The sequence below is a fragment of the Nematostella vectensis genome, chromosome 9 (genome assembly GCF_932526225.1).
Source record: "Nematostella vectensis chromosome 9, jaNemVect1.1, whole genome shotgun sequence".
In the NCBI taxonomy this organism is placed as follows: domain Eukaryota; kingdom Metazoa; phylum Cnidaria; class Anthozoa; order Actiniaria; family Edwardsiidae; genus Nematostella; species Nematostella vectensis.
Window position 1 is genome coordinate 3,557,869 of NC_064042.1, and position 17,129 is coordinate 3,574,997.

Here is a 17,129-nt window from a genome sequence, read left to right on the forward strand (position 1 = left end):
TATATATATATATATAGTGTTGGTTTGAGAAAAATACAAACTACATAGGTTTCCCTACAGGTCTGTTTCGTGGTTGCCCACTCATATATATATTTATATATATAAAATGATGGTTGAAGGCTTTCATAGAAAGTGCTCAATACTCGAAAGTAGAGCGGTGTATAGTGTTAGTTTGAGAAAAATACAAACTACATAGGTTTCCCTACAGGTCTGTTTCGTGGTTGCCCACTCATCAGGGGATGAGTGGGCAACCACAAAACAGACCTGTAGGGAAACCTATGTAGTTTGTATTTTTCTCAAACTAACACTATATATATATATATTTTTTTTTTCATTTTGTGCAACAGAAACTCGTCCGTATCAAGTCAACTTTTACAACTCACAACCTATTGAGCGCACTTATTTAGTACGACGTGTCGATACAAAAAGACAATTAGATCTGGCACAGCAGGAGCGCCACGTATGAATCGGGCTTTATACTAGTTAATGGCGTATGAATCGGGCTTTAGTGATTTTACATGTTGCTACTGCGTGTGATGTCGGGGATAATGATACCGCAATGGCCGTGAACGACAGTTCCTCCTTGAAAGCCCTTATTATTAGATTTGATTGATATTATTATCAATACCTTCAATAGCACATATTTTGCCTGTATCCACATATAACTCTCTAGGGCACGCTATGTCATAGTGCAAAAGATAGGGTCTATTCACATGACCGAAGTCGCTGTCTTTATCAGGGAGGGCCGATTTATGAAAGCATGGTCGCAAGGCCAAACAGATGCATAACCCCAGTTCCATCAACATCACCCGGACATGGACAAATGGACGCATGGACACTTCACATGGACAAATTCTCCTCAATACCTTTATTAACCTACTTAAATTAACCTTTTGAGGTAGGGAAATCTGTCCCTATGCTTGCAAATGAACCAAACCAAGTGAAGAGCAAAGCAGCAGGGAAACCCTACTAAGTAGGGACACCCCTCCTCATGTGAACACCCCCTCATGTCACCCTACTAGGTAGCGACGCCCTCCATCATCTGAACACCCCCTCATGTCACCCTGCTAGGTAGCGACACCCTCCCTCAAGTGCACACCCCCCAGATGTCACCCCTCTAGGTAGCGACACACTTCGTCATGTGAACACCCCCTCATGTCACCCTACTAGGTAGCGACACCCTCCCTTATGTGAACACTCCCTCACATGTCATCCTACTAGGTAGGGACACCCTCCCTCATGTGGACACCCCCCCAGATGTCACCCCTCTAGGTAGCGACACCCTCCATCATGTGAACACTCCCTCATGTCACCCTACTAGGTAGCGACACCCTCCCTCAAGTGCACACCCCCCAGATGTCACCCCTCTAGGTAGCGACACACTTCGTCATGTGAACACCCCCTCATGTCACCCTACTAGGTAGCGACACCCTCCCTTATGTGAACACTCCCTCACATGTCATCCTACTAGGTAGCGACACCCTCCATCATGTGAACACTCTCTCATGTCACCCTGCTAGGTAGCGACACCCTCCTTCATGTGGACACCCCCCAAGATGTCACCCCTCTAGGTAGCGACACCCTCAATCATGTGAACACTCCCTCATGTCACCCTGCTAGGTAGGGGTACCCTCCCTCATGTGGACACCCCCAGATGTCACCCCTCTAGGTAGCGACACCCTCCCTTATGTGAACACTCCCTCACATGTCATCCTACTAGGTAGGGGTACCCTCACTCATGTGAACACCTCCTCAGATGTCACCCTACTAGGTAGGGACACCCTCCATCATTTGAACACCTCCTCAGATGTCACCCTACTAGGTAGGGACACCCTCCCTCATATGAACACCCCGTCATGTCACCCTACTAGGTAGCGGCACCCTCCTTCATGTGGACACCCCCCAAGATGTCACCCCTCTAGGTAGCGACACCCTCCATCATGTGAACACCCCCTCATGTCACCCTACTAGGTAGCGGCACCCTCCTTCATGTGGACACCCCCCAAGATGTCACCCCTCTAGGTAGCGACACCCTCCATCATGTGAACACTCCCTCACATGTCATCCTACTAGGTAGGGACACCCTCCCTCATGTGGACACCCCCCAAGATGTCACCCCTCTAGGTAGCGACATACTCCCTCATGTGAACGCTTTCACGGATGACATCCTACTAAGTAGGGACATCCTTCCTCATGTCTAAATCCACTCAGATTTCAACCTCAGATGTTATATTATGAAGACCCCGGCCTTTCTGGAAGTGTAAGAGCTACTGTAACCGGATAAACTCCTGCATCACACCAACATTTTCAATCCAGTTCGCGGTATCTCTAGATTGACATTGGTCGAGTTTATCGCAGAGGACCCCCAAATGCTCCTAAATTGTGATGATCTCGCATGACAGCAATTAAATACAACTATGAACTTTATTTCACGACGGTAGCATAATAAGAGTACAAGCTATTTTTTTAATTTATTGCCCTATCCCAATTTTTTTAAAAAACAATCAGAAAAAAGTATATAAACGCATAAAGAAAATATAAAATGGGAAATAGTGATGATTAAACTGTACTACTGTAGTGGTATGACAAACTGTTAGACTACACCTTAAGAAAGAGACAACAACAAAAACAAACTAAAAACTACACGTATTTTTTCTATAAAAAAACACACAAAGAAAAAGTGCATACGAACGTTTATATCGAAAATATAAAAAAAATAGCAGCAACAGCCAATATTCAAACTACACGGATTGCAACAAAGCTGCTTTTAGTGGGATATCTTTTAGTAAGATGGATGAAAAGAGATAAGAGGAGAATGTAAAACGAGTTCGCTTGCCGGAATCAGACTGTCTATTATCGACGCCCTTGTTCTGTGATCATGGGAGCCAAAAGAAAATGAGCACAAACAAATAGGAGAATCCGGTATAACAAGAATTGAAAAAGAGTAAATAATTTCGGATTTTAAAAGCACACTAGCATACACACATCGGGGGCAAGACGGGACGCTAGCACAGTCTATTACCCGCGCAGTTCGGCAATCATGGACAGCTGTTTCCTTATTAGGACTCGTCAGCATGGCATAGCCGGCTTGCCTCAGTTAAACTTCATCGGCAAAACTGCAGGGCGACTTCGACTTGAACGAAGTGCTATAAACCACAGCTTAGATCCATATGGGATCTAGAGCTGCGACCGGGCTAGCGTGATGCCAATTGTGCGGATCACGCCTGCGACCTTTGCTAGTCTAAAACTCCGTCGGATAGCCAAACTATCCTTGCAAGTATGTATACATAAATGTGGACAATAGCATACACACATTGGCATCAGTCGGGCCGATTCTCACTTGTGTTTCGCTTGTGTTTTGCCGATTCCCACTTATTTTTCACTTGTGTTTGACCAATTTCGTTTGTGTTTTGCTTGTGTCCTAGTAAGAACCAACCCCACTGTATAAAATATAACCGAATGTCGTGGTAATTACTGAATAAAAACATAACCAAAAGCCCTAGTATGCTTTTCTCCGTTATCCAGGCCGCTGCTCACAGCCTCGTTCCCACACGAGTTTTCATCATCTTGGCCGTACCAATATCCGCCAGTCCCGAATCCAATCCGTGAAAGGGCATGCCCCGAACACTCTGATGGGAAAGCAAGGATTCCGATGCGCGCAGTGGCTGAATTTATCCCCGACGTCACATTGAACCCTTGTTTGTAGCATCCAGTCTGTGGAAAAACAAAATGAATAATTAAAAAGCGAAACTTAACGGCAAAAAATGAAATTTCTTTAAGGTGATAATCGGCGCCTCATACTGAATGGTATGACCATAGAAATCTAAAGGCAAACTTTAGAACTAGATTGTCAAAAGTAAATGGGCTGACGTTTTGAAGCTGAAGCGTAAGCTGAAGTATTAAACATACCGACTGGCCTGATCGATATTCAACTTATTCCCTCCACACAAAAAAGCTCCTCGTGTACCTAAGGACCTTGTAACAAGATTATGTCACAAAAGGATTTTTTTTAATACAACTATTCAATTTTATATATATCACCATCATAATGATATCATGACACCTGCAGGGACGATCCGGGTAGAAGACTTTTCCATGTCCCCACGTCTAGACTCGTCTGTGTATGCTGTTTTTTTATCAGTGTCAATAAAGAGATTCCTTCGTGCGGTACGGCAATCCAGTTAGTCGTCGTATTCTTCATCCCGAGGCAGAGCCGATCAAAAGGGGTGCCCCAATATGTCGCCAGCAGTGTTTCGCGCTCGCTCATGTCAACACCGAATCCAGTTTGATATTCCGCCATGCTGTTCCATTTAGGAGAGCTGTATGAGAAGGTTTGCTGAAAAGAAAAATTTGGAATAAAATAGCTCTTCAATAGAATACGATATGGATAAAACGGGATCCCCTTTTGAAGATTGACATGTGTTAGGCGCGCAGTAAAGGAAAGGAAAGTAGAGTATTGGTAAAGGTACCAATATTTGGGTATTTCTAGGTATTTCGGCCCCGAACTAAAAAATTAAAAACTCCTCATAGAAAAAAAGCCATGAGTAGACGCTCAATTATAATACAAATAAAAAGAATCAATATATGTGCATTTTTTTTTGTTATTACCAAAAATCCTGGCGCGCTTTTCCCCATCTCCCCCTCCCCCTGCCCCACGGATTTTTCTCCCCCTTCCCCAGCGGAGCGCATTATCCAAGATGGCGGCCGTGGTATGCGAACTCAGAGTTTTCGGGGTTTTCGTACCGGAAAAAAACTATAAAAGCCTACAGGTAGGCTACGCATTTTATTTCTAACGTGACACGGTCGTGAAGGGGGACCGAACCTTGAAGACAAGCAGGTAAGACAGATAGAAATACAGATAGAAAGACCCACTGACCTTATTCCCATCAATTTTCATGACTAGTGTCCAGCCCCCACCGCCACAAGATCCGAGGTCCGTCATGTGACAGTAAACACGTGATTTTTCTCCAAAGACACTCAAGTAGTAAGCGCCGCTCTTGGCAAACCTGGAACCACAATTGATGTCACTCATGCTTTTAAGGCGAATATCAATGCTAATTTATGAAAATTCTAATAGCATTCAACCGGTTGCTTCTGTCGTCACATTTTAAATTGTTAAGGGGAGTTGCATTTCTAAGTGATGGCCTATGTAAAAAGATCATTTTAAATTGATCGCGAGTCCAGGATAATCTAAATCTATTTTTTTTCCATTTAAAAATTTTAAACCCACGTTTAGCAAATATTGTCCGCCAGGCTATTCTTTTGCAGTATCTTCTTGTACGACTTAGCGGGGTTAGCAAGCGATTGGCAAGTATTGCCCGCTATGAGGAGTTTACCTGTTCTTTTGCAGTATTTCCTTGCACGACTTAGCGGGGTTGTCACTTGTCATCCCAAGTCCTAAACAAAAGAGATCAAGAGCTTGAGAAAACTAAAGGTTCGGAATGAATATTTTAGTACGTGTGAATTGTACATGGTGCGTGTCCGCCGTCCAGACGGGAGGTCCGAGGGGTCCGGACCCCACCCTGCTCAGGTGAAGAGATGAGTTCGAGTACGGTCGGCCCCTTCCTTGGTTGCTCACTACAATAGAATAATCCTTATTATATTGTTAACAAAGTTATTGTATTCTGCTTAAGCGACATGACGGAAAAACCTGGAAAACGCGCAATTCCAGATAGAGAGAGAAGACACAATTTCTTACAATGGCTATAGGTTCCTTGTACCACGGACTGATTTTCAAAACACAAATAACGTGAGGCCGAAGTGCACATAACCAGATTTTGGCTTTTTAAGATAATTTTCCCTTGACCACCCTTGCGCTATGTATGAGCTCAGGGACGAAAAGCTCAAATTTCAATAACACTTTACAAAAATCCGCATCAATTTAAAAAAAAGTCGCACTTGATATTTTGTTTGCTATAAGTTACTAGGTACTCAGAGAAATTATCCGCCTTATTCGATGCGAAATGGGCTTATTTGAAGCGTCACGTCATGTTTTTCCGTCATGTCTGCTTAAGCTAGTTTTATGTGAGTATGTATAGACAAGGTTTCTAGATGGATCTAGTGACCAGAGGTAAGGATGCCGATAATTGATCCTTGGTCGAAGAGTTACACCCTGTTCTTAGGACACGCCCCTGCTTTGATGTCACTTTACTACGCAAACTCGGATTGCGAAAGTGCTTGTAAAAAATGCATATGAAGAAACCGTTGTCGTTTTAGGGGTCTGGTACCGAGGAATTTTAGTTATTTTTCAGAGGCTTTCTCCATTGACTGAAGATGGTCACAGTCACTGTTTTTCTCTTCTGAATACAATTCACAAAGTTTACGAAGCACCTGCGGTACGGCAGCCCTTAAAATGGCAAGAATCGTGCAGGTTTTCCAAATAAGGAATATATTAGTTTCCTTATATGGAAGTGACCGCCTCTGGGAAAAACGGCAATTTTTGGCTAAATTTTCTTGATATGATGATGATGAAAAAGGTCGAGATTGTGTGATTAAAAAATTTGTAAAAACAAAGCACGATTTGTATGACGACAATATCAGAATATTCCAATAGTTTCAGTCACATACCATGAGCTTCACACTGTTTGTCACTCCCGCAGTTGCACAGGCATGCACTGGCTTCACCTGAGCTACTTAATCCACTTAATCCACTGTCGGGCTAAAACGACACGAGTCTAATGTGAGGAGAGCATTTCAGAGGGAGGGGGAGGGGAGGGGGAGGGAACGAATGCCGCACACTAAAGAAGAATAACACCTTTGATATTCTAGAAGGTAAAGCAGAATTCTGTCTGCCAATAAAATAAAGTACGTTATTACGTTAAGATATCATTTAAGGGAGCGGTCATTAATTACTGGGGGGGGGGGGGCAAATATGTAGTGGGGGGCTACGTTTTTTAGGGCGCGGATATAGGGGGGTCACATTTTTGGGGCTGTCATTAAGGGGGGGGTCACATTTTTTTGGGCGTCGAAGTCTGGTTTTAATATAATACTGAGCAAGAGAGTCGTCATTGTTGAAATGCAAATCTTATTCAGTCCACAATTTTCCTACTATTGTATATCTAGTTCCATATTGTTCAGGTACCAATCTTGTCTTTATATAAACAATTTTTTGAGAAACCCTCTCATAATTGACAGACAAAGCTGCCCGTTCAAAACAGTAAAAAAAGCGAATACTTTAAAATGTTGCAAAACTTGACTCAAATGTCTTTGTTAAAATTGTCGACGACGTAGTCGTTTTCTAGCGACACCAGCATTTCTGTGCCTCTCTTAAACTAGCAAAAGTGAAGGTTTATACTTAAATTAAATATAGGACAAAATTGCCATGCTAGCTGATCTATATTTTAGTAAAGGTGCGGCTGCGGCTAGAAGGAATGAGCTAAAAATACATCAGAGTAGACTTTTTTAAAAAGGTGATATGTGACATTCTTGTCATCGGTAATTTGATGCCGTGTCGCATTTTCCCTATCCTTAAAATAATTTTTTTTTATAGTCTTATCATTCTCTACTCTATTTATAATTTGTCTTTTATCGTTTATATTAATTATAGTAATTGATCGAAGAGTTCCCTCCCCCCCTCCCCCCCATCATCCACAAACCCAGTATCGCGATCAGGCCATTGGCGAAAGATTTTCCTAGTTATGGCTATATTTTGTGACAGATATGCTATTAGAAACATTGATCAACACTCTCTTTCCTCCTAATTCAGCTGTGTTCGAAGTGTTTTCAAACCATAATGCGCTTGTCCTGGTTTCCATGGCGACAAATTGGTAAAAGCGCCTTTGATTATGCCATTAGGTGATTTTCCATTAACGTCCTTGTAATGTGACGGTTCACTAGATTGTACGTTTAGCATCTTTGTTGCTGTGCTATTAAACCGTTAAATTGATTAAATAGCTCGAAATTAATGATCGTTTAAAATACGATATCTGACGTATATCTGTCATAGAGGGAACATCGGCCGGTGAGCGTGATATGAAGGAAAAAAAAGGTAATTATAAACCTCTTTTTGTACAGCTTTTTAAAATAACTCTAGGTGTGTGTCTTGAATATTATTTTTCAACAAAGCAAATGCAAAGGAACTTTTCTCTACTTTTCCATAACCGACTATTCTGGTAGTGTGTTATGTACGCCTAGTACAATTGCTTTCTCAAACAAGGATGTGAACCGCAATTTCAGGCTTGCGATTTGTATTGTAAGGAAATGAAAAAGACTTGAGCCATTTTAATCTTCGGCATGTTAATCTTCCCTTTTCTTTATTAAGCTAATTTGAACTTGTTTCCCAATTGCAACAGAAAAAGTAAGTTTGATAATATTTAAAAAATGACATCATGAAGAATACATTTTCACACGTTTCAAGATTTCTGGGCCGAATTCTTCTCACAGTAAAAGTTGGAAAAACTGAGGTTTTCTTCAACAGCAAGAGAATCGCACCTTTTTCGTTTTTATCACAATAATAGAAAGTCAATTTTTGATTAATGTGAACTAGCATCCAATCCTACATTGCAGTAAAATAAGAAAACAAATATAAAGGACAAATTGGTGAAATATTCATTTTGCCACTAAACAAATGTCGAATCCAAATTTGACCGTTACACATAACTTGTGAAATGAAAATGGAAAATGCAAAATATAATAAAATAATGCTGCGCAAATATACAACTGATTAAAACTTTACCTTGATCTGAGTGAATATGTATTCCGGGGAATGGAGGAGTTCTTTGCTCGAATCCCCACCTCCTTTCTTGTTCAGTTGGCATATCTCTTTTCTGAGATTTAGGTTGTATGACACACAACTCGGGTTTTCCTGGCAAGAGCTTACACAGCCAAACCAATCAGTCGCAAAAGGTTCGCCAAGTTCGTGCCCACTAAGATATCTTCCTTTCAGAGTCACCGAGATGGCATCAACCTCGCTGAATAAAAACAAAATCGCGAAGAATCCCCCGAGACCTGTGCAGATCTTCTTTTTCACTAGTCCCTCCATTTGTCATCAGGAGATCCTAATTCAAACACTCTTGTCAGGCTTTTAATTTACGCTTTGCGGCTGTTGAAGGTCACTTTTGTCAGCAAATAGATCCACCAACTCTCCCATCACCAAACTCGCCCACTTTCTTTGCTAATATCTTGAGAATGTGACCGACCTAATTCCACTCGGCCAAAATGCCAAGCGTTCAAATCCCGAGCCCTTTAAGTGCCTAATGTGCAAGGCTATATTAAGGGAATCTATAATCGTTTTTATCTTATCTGTCCTCTTCGCCAGCCCACTAATAAGAAAACCTCCATGTGTTTACACACCCGTGGCGGAAGACTTTGCCGATATAGAGTGCAATATAATATGCCATGGATATTTGATTATTGTGAACTTCTCAAATAACCGTACTCCAACATAAACGGTATAATCAATAGTTAAAGATCGTCTGGCCAATTTCAGATAACTGAATAAGCCAATGTTATTAGGCCCAATATCGAACGGCCTATAACCCGCCTATCTCCCTTACGATAACAATGTTTGGACGCACGAAGTACAACGTCGTTTTATTGTAGGGCTTTTAATAATCACAATATTATATAAATCTAAGAACACAGAGTAAAAAATTGTAAAATCGCAAGATTGTAAGCGTAAGAGAAATTAAATATTGTAGAGAGGCCTCGGATACTGAAGACGTGGAAGTGCTGAATATTCATGTTATTCTGTTTCCGTCGTTCGGCATTTTTTTTTTCGTTTAGCTCAGTTCACCCTACAGTTGCAATGCCTAGGGTTTGGTCCTCCGCAATATATATCAAGAAAACAGACGACTTTTCAGCCTTTCTATATAATCGCCTTTGCTTTTACCCCCAAGGTTTTTTCCATAAATTTGAAAATAAAGTAAGAATTTTACAGATAAAATGTGATCGTTTCCTTTGAGTAAAAGAAGATCCATTTAATGCACAATCACTTTATGGCTGATTTCGATTAAGCCTAATGGCATCAAGTCAAAACATTGCGATTAAAATTCGCTAAGATAACTGTTTGCGCTGGTAAAAGCGACATCCTTGTAATGTAGATTCTAATATGCGCTAACTGGTTGTCCTGCCACACGCGTAGTAGGTATTTATTTTGAGTCACTTAAAATCATTTCTTTGTAAAAAAAAAAAAAAGATTAAAAATTTCCTACCTGGGTTGCTTTGAAAATAACGGGACTCGAAACGATAAAACGATACACACTTTTTAGTATACGAACCTTGTTTATAAGGGGGGGGGGATGAATAGGTTCGCGGATCGGCGGATTCGGCCCCGAAATCTTCACGGATCACGGATTTTGATGATTATTTCAGCGGATTGGCGGATTTTGGAAATACGGCGGATCACGGATCTGTTGACAATTTGGGCATGATTTCGGATTTTGACTGCTTTGACGGTCGAATTTCGGATTTTAAATTAATTTCAATCGATGCTATTGTTTATCTAACCATGCGGATCTAAAAATATCTGCGGATCCACGGATTTGAGATTTCACCTAATTCTATAATGGCAATAACAAGGGCTCCTGCACATTATAGCAAAAGTTTTTTGTTATGACTGAATGTAATAGCCAACTTTAATATTATTGTTATTTTTCATTTCTGTATTTCTCTTTTCATGAAATGTTTGCGTCACTTCAACTCTCAGATCTCAAGATTTAAAAAAAAAACATCGTGAAACTAAAGTGCCGCAAAATAAAGGTGCCTTTCAGCTTTTTCTAAACGCAGGCCTACTCATGTCTAGTGTAACCTGCTTAGTCGCACGGGTTTCCTGTTCTGACAGATGTACCATGGTCAACCTCTTGGGTCTGGGACGAGCTGGATGTCTGTGACGTCACAACTCTAAACATTCACAGAAAGCCCGATCATAAACCCGGGTTAGAACGCCTTATGCTGTAGGTTGAGTAACTACCTAACCTAGGTCAGATTTGAAGTGTGTGTGAACACGCTCGAAATAGCCACTTATGTGCCGGCAATTACAAAGGATCCGCAACCTAGGTTCGGTTGAGCTCAACCATTCCAGGAGGCATGGTTGAGCTTACTTAACCGAGGTTACAGGCAAATCTGTTGACAGTTCTTGTCAGCTATCGCTTTCCGATGTCAGTCATCTCTCAAATAGTGTTTACTTAATAGTCATGGGATTACCACATGTTTTCTAGATTTGCGCATTTTGCTGGACATTTTACACAATACTTTACAACAAACTTGTTTTCAAGTCAAGGGACTGCGAATCCCAAACGTACTAGCACAAAAAAACTCAACGAAAACGGCAAACATAAGAGAAAACATCAGGCAAGGTGGTCCCTAAAAGATCATCTTGAATTATAGTGAATCTCAAGCAGAAGCCATCACAGAAAAACAAGAACGGCCAGAAAAATCACAATAATCGCAGCAGCAATTTAACCTCAGAATTCAAATTGATAACACAGGCGCTGTTCCAGCTGAATGATCAACCGAGGTTAAGTTTCCAAGTGTAAACGCATTTCTCCTAACCGGGGTTCAGTTAACCACAAACTGAACCTAGGTTGACGCTCAAGTGTAAACACAGCATTAGACTTGGCTGGAAAACTAGTAAAGTGTAACGAAAGTAACTAGTAAAGTGTGCCGGAAGTAAAATGTAACGGAAGTAACTAGTAAAGTGTGCCGGAACTAACTAGTAAAGTGTACCGGAAGTAACTAGTAAAGTGTACCGGAAGTAACTAGTAAAGTGTACCGGAAGTGCTAAGCAACGCAGGTGGGAATCACTAGGGCTTATTGGAATATGAGGGATTGTTTCTCAACGGACTTTTTAGGCGTACGCCCCATTATTATACACCTGATCGATATTCTGCTTATAAAGAGACCCGATAATGGCATTATGGATACAACGATTTTATTTCTGGTCCGGCAAAACATAAGCACACTCTCTCTCTCTCTCTCTCTCTCTCTCTCTCTCTCTCTCTCTCTCTCTCTCTCTCTCTCTCTCTCTCTCTCTCACAGAGTATTTCCTTTCCCATCAGTGTTTGTTACATTCTCTGACCAAGCAACCCCCCCCCCCCTCCCTGTCGCCACTAAATGCGCCGAAAGAACTGCCATCTTTGAAGTCGTGCGGTTTGCCCTGTCTCGCTTGTGTTTGTCGCAGGCTTTGTATACCAAGCTGTTCAGGTGTCATACAGGTGATCCGCTATTTTGTACTTATCCCTGTTCCACAACTACACGTACAGTTCAAGGTAGAGGTTGAAGCGACCTAGACATCTTTGGACAAGGTATGTAAAAAAAGTTGCCTTTTTTGAAAGAACGCGAGAACTTTTAGAAGACAGCCAAGCTATATCAGACAGAGGTATTGGCAAGGGACAAAACATTTCCTACGTTTTGTCCCTTGCCAACAATCTGACGGGATTCCCTTTTAGATATCGACAAAACAAAATTAGGAAAAAACCTTGACCAATAAATACAGCCGATTCCTGTGAAGGTAAATAATTAAACAAGCTGACCATGAAAACGAATCCATGCGAGAACGTCATCGGTAGCCCTCATTCTGTCATTTCAGATATCAAATATATCAATATGTAATTAGCGTATACCCAAACCTTAAACGACATTATAGCCCATCCATTCTATTAGGTATATCATGTGCTGTTTCACCTATCGTACTTTAGCTCTTGTTGGCTCTTGGGTGTAGCGGGTGTATGCTTATATGTTGGTATACCCCATTATACTTATCTTAAAGACTGGGTTTATCTTTAACCCTACGCATTGATACATATAACTTCGTAAAAAGAGTTTCTATTGTTTTTGTTAAAAGCAAGGACCTAAGGCTGATTCAAATTTTTTTACAGATGAGACCAATCACAGTCATACTTCTTCTTTTTGTCGTCTACGCATGCGCATCAAGTGCACGCTTAAAGCGGTCAGCGGTCCGCACCAAGGTACTGATCCTGGGCGCGGGTGTAGCGGGGCTGAACGCGGCAAAACATTTGACGGACGCCGGTTTTCATGACTTTCTTATCCTTGAAGGAGAGGGGCGTGTGGGGGGTCGGTTTAAACAGGCGGAAGTGGGCGGGGCTATGATCGAGGAGGGTGCCAACTGGGTGCATCACGTGACTGATGATAACCCGATCTGGAAGCTGGTCCAAAAGTATAAGCTCAACGGATATTTTACCGACTACAGCGATATAATGATAAGGTATGATGGAGATAACGATAGCGGTAATGATGATAACTTGTCGTTAACGGTGGGTGTTGGTGATCGGTTATTATAGTAATGATTGTGATTCTTTCTTGTGCATCACGATAATGATGATGATGACGATGATGATAATAAAAAAAGATGTTAATAATGATGATGCTAGTGGTGACGATGATCACTTGATAACTTTGATGGTTATGGAAATGTTGCAGTATTTTATTTTCCCCACTCGACGAAATCGATAGACTGAAATATTAGGGATATGTGAACAGTTTTTCCTAGATGTCATATAATCTATCTAACTTATTTGTTTCTGAATTATTGTTTCTTCCATAGGAACGAAAAAGGCAAAGACGTCACCAACAAGACGGCTATAAATCACTTCTACTCATCATTGGAAAAGGCAAGTGAACTCGCCCATCAACGGAGGCAACAGCAAAAGCCCGACATGTCCCTTAGAGTTGGACTTGCTCAAGCTGGCTGGAAACCCAAGAACCCTGTGGATGACGTCGTTGAATACCATGGCGTGGACTTCGAGTACCCAGACAAACCCGAACTCGACTCATTCTCGGCTGAAGTTCGTGGTCGGGATTTCTTCGTGCTTGATTCGAGAGGTTATGGGCACATCTGGCAGGAGATGGCCAAAGAGTTCATGGACAAAATCATTCTGAATGCTGTGGTCAGAGAGGTGAGCAATTGTCAGGACCTTTGGGAAATAAATGAAATCGAGATCCGATCGGAGATCCGAAGTGGGAGAAGGGAAGGGGGCTTTATTAGATACACACTGGTAATCGACATAATCTAAATTATTTTCAAATTTCGCCGGTTAATATCGTCATTTATTTTACATCAAATTTCTCAACATATATTCGATACCCACACAGACGACTTTTCATGGAGTCGGGGAGACATGAATATACGGGGCATTGCTGGTGGTAGATTCAAAGTGTTTACCTCCCATACGTTTCGTCTCAAATCACAGCCCGACGGGGTAGGGTATATCAGTCCAATCCCCGCCCCCTACCCCCCACAACCCAAATCCTCCGCTGCTACTAGTGTCAATGCACATCACGACACCTCCATTATCAAAGTGCAAAAATATTTCACATACTTGTATTGAGACTCGATAAGTTGATTCCCATAGATTCGTTATTCCAACTATGGCGTCACCGTGACCACTACCGACGGTAGGACGTACTCAGGGCGTTACAGTCTTTGTACATTTAGCACTGGTGTCCTTGCAACTGACATGGTCAACTTCAGTCCGCCGCTACCCGAATGGAAAATGGAATCCATCTATAAAGTACCTATGCGCTATTACACGAAGATTTTCCTGCAGTTCCCCACGGATTTCTGGGACGACAACGAGTTCATCCTGTACGCACATAAGAATCGCGGACATTATCCGATCTGGATGGATATAGACAGGCCCGGTCTTGCCCCTGGAAGCAAGATCCTTCATGTGACGGTCACTGGAGACGAGGCGCTGAGAGTCGAGGGTCAGAGTGATGAAGAGACGAAGGCTGAAATTATGCGGGAGCTGAGGAAAGTCTATGGGTCTGATATACCTGAACCAATAGGTATGAAGCTGAGAAACGTCCATTTGTTCAGATATCCCTGAACTAATTGGAAAAAAAGCTAAGTCTATGGTTTAGATATCCCTGAACAATTTTATTTTCCACTTTCTCTTTCTTTGTTTTCATAGTATTTCTTGCCATAGTTGCAGGAGTCTTTTCCATGTCTCACGTATGGTGCAATGTTGTGCGTGGTTCCGAAAAAAATAAATAAAACCTATGATGGCCTACTAACCAAATATGGAACGTAATTTTTTGTTTAGACTTCTTCTACAGTAGATGGTCTCGCAACAACTTCACCCGAGGGTCTTTCCCAAACGTTATGATCGGTACAACAAAGGAAGACTTCCACAATCTCCAAGGCAACGTCAAAAGCTTGTACTTCGCTGGCGACGCTACAGAATACGAATGGTGGGGATTTGTTCAGTCCGCTTATCTCTCAGGCAGGCGGAAGGCAACAGAGATTTTGAAATGCCTACAGCAGACTTGCGACATCTTTCATCCGATGTCTAACGTCGTACAAGGGGTCTACATACAGTACTGGTGAATCATGAAAACTATAATGACATCTGATTTCATTTAAGGTGCCTATTGTAGCATGGTAACAATTCTGTTGCTATTGATACCATTGTCTTTCTAAGAAGTGGTAAAACCTTTCCGTTTATTTTTCCGTGATGTGATTCATCAATAAAAAACTAAATGGCGATGTCTGGTTTTACTTTTATAGCAGTCCTCCTAAGCGAATATTGCACTTCGATCGTCACTTTATTAACAATCCCCTACGTCCCTTAAAAAAACGTCTTTTCGCATAGCAATATTGCCAATCTAAGTAAAATATATAGGGATTTATGCTGCGAGTGCCAGTATTCTAGAAATGAAATCCTTAAAAAAAGAATTTATACCTTATTTTCCAATGTTGAGTTGGAACTGTGGAACAGGGCTGGAGAAACACCGATAGCCACACAGATAACGAAACGGGGATGAATCGGTCATTCCCTGAGGAATGAAACTGAAACCCAGGGCATACGGCAAGCTCTTTTCTGAAACACCCAGCACACGACAAGCTTTTTTCTGAAACCTTCGGCACACGGCAAGCTCTTTCTTGAAACCCCAGGCAAACGGCAAGCTCTTTCTTGAAACCACAGGCAGACGGCAAGCTCTTTCATGAAACCCCCGGCACACGGCTAGCTCTTTTCTGAAACACCCGGCACACGACAAGCTTTTCTGAAACCCCCGGCACACGGCAAACTCTTTCCTGAAACCCCCGGCACACTGCAAGCTCTTTCCTGAAACCCCCGGCACACGGCAAGCTCTTTCTTGAAACCCCCGGTACACGGCAAGCTCTTTTCTGAAACACCCGGCACACGACAAGCTTTTTTCTGAAACCCCCGGCACACGGCAAACTCTTTCCTAAAACCCCCGGCGCACGGCAAGCTCTTTCTTGAAACCCCCGGCACACGGCAAGCTCCTTCCTGAAACCCCCGGCACACGGCAAGCTCTTTCCTGAAACTCCCGGTACACGGCAAGCTCTTTCCTGAAACCCCCGGCACACGGCAAGCTGTTTCCTGAAACCCCAGGCACACGACAAGCTCTTTCCTGAAACCCCAGGCACACGACAAACTCTTTCCTGAAACCCCCGGCACACGGCAAACTCTTTCCTGAAACCCCCGGCACACGGCAAACTCTTTCCTGAAACCCCCGGCACATGGCAAACTCTTTCCTGAAACCCCCGGCACACGGCAAGCTCTTTCCTGAAACCCACGGCACACGACAAGCTCTTTCCTGAAACCCCAGGAACACGGCAAGCTCTTTCCTGAAACCCCCGGCACACGGCAAGCTCTTTCCTGAAACCCCCGGCACACGGCAAGCTCTTTCCTGAAACCCACGGCACACGACAAGCTCTTTCCTAAAACCCCAGGCACACGGCAAGCTCTTTCCTGAAACCCCAGGCACACGGCAAGCTCTTTCCTGAAACCCACGGCACACGACAAGCTCTTTCTTGAAACTCCCGGCACACGGCAAGCTCTTTCCTGAAACCCCCGGCACACGGCAAGCTCTTTCCTGAAACCCCCGGCACACGGCAAGCTCTTTCCTGAAACCCCAGGCACACGGCAAGCTCTTTCATGAAACCCCAGGCACACGGCAAGCTCTTTCCTGAAACAACCGGCACACGCCAAGCTCTTTCCTGAAACCCCAGGCACACGGCAAGCGCTTTCCTGAAACCCCTGGCACACGACAAGCTCTTTCCTAAAACAACCGGCACACGGCAAGCACTTTCCTGAAACCCCCGGCACACGGCAAGCTCTTTCCTGAAACCCCAGGCACACGGCAAGCGCTTTTCTGAAACACCCTGCACACGGCAAGCTCTTTCCTGAAACCACCGGCACACG

At 42.8% G+C, this 17,129-nt stretch overlaps 2 protein-coding genes across 3 annotated transcripts; one reads left to right on the top strand and one right to left on the bottom strand.

The window, feature by feature from the left end:
- Positions 1-3,375: 3,375 nt before the first annotated feature.
- Positions 3,376-9,304, bottom strand: LOC5517303. Its single transcript, XM_032387382.2, has 6 exons — positions 8,675-9,304; positions 6,568-6,658; positions 5,337-5,397; positions 4,877-5,006; positions 4,064-4,336; positions 3,376-3,714 (listed from the first exon to the last, which is right to left on the bottom strand). Exons 1-6 carry the CDS (start codon positions 8,978-8,980, stop codon positions 3,472-3,474), a joined length of 1,104 nt encoding a protein of 367 aa, XP_032243273.2. The 5' UTR covers positions 8,981-9,304; the 3' UTR covers positions 3,376-3,471.
- A 2,745-nt stretch (positions 9,305-12,049) lies between these two features.
- LOC5517304 (polyamine oxidase 1) lies at positions 12,050-15,443 on the top strand. Of its 2 annotated transcripts, none has more exons than XM_032387380.2 (5): positions 12,050-12,242; positions 12,816-13,162; positions 13,502-13,853; positions 14,310-14,745; positions 15,003-15,443. In XM_032387380.2, the coding sequence occupies exons 2-5, from the start codon at positions 12,816-12,818 to the stop codon at positions 15,284-15,286; spliced, it is 1,419 nt and encodes a 472-aa protein (XP_032243271.2). In that variant the 5' UTR covers positions 12,050-12,242; the 3' UTR covers positions 15,287-15,443. The 2 variants fall into 2 exon arrangements, with proteins under 2 accessions (XP_032243271.2, XP_032243272.2); XM_032387381.2 differs by lacking the exon at positions 12,050-12,242 and adding an exon at positions 12,411-12,448.
- The last annotated feature ends 1,686 nt before the right edge of the window (positions 15,444-17,129 follow it).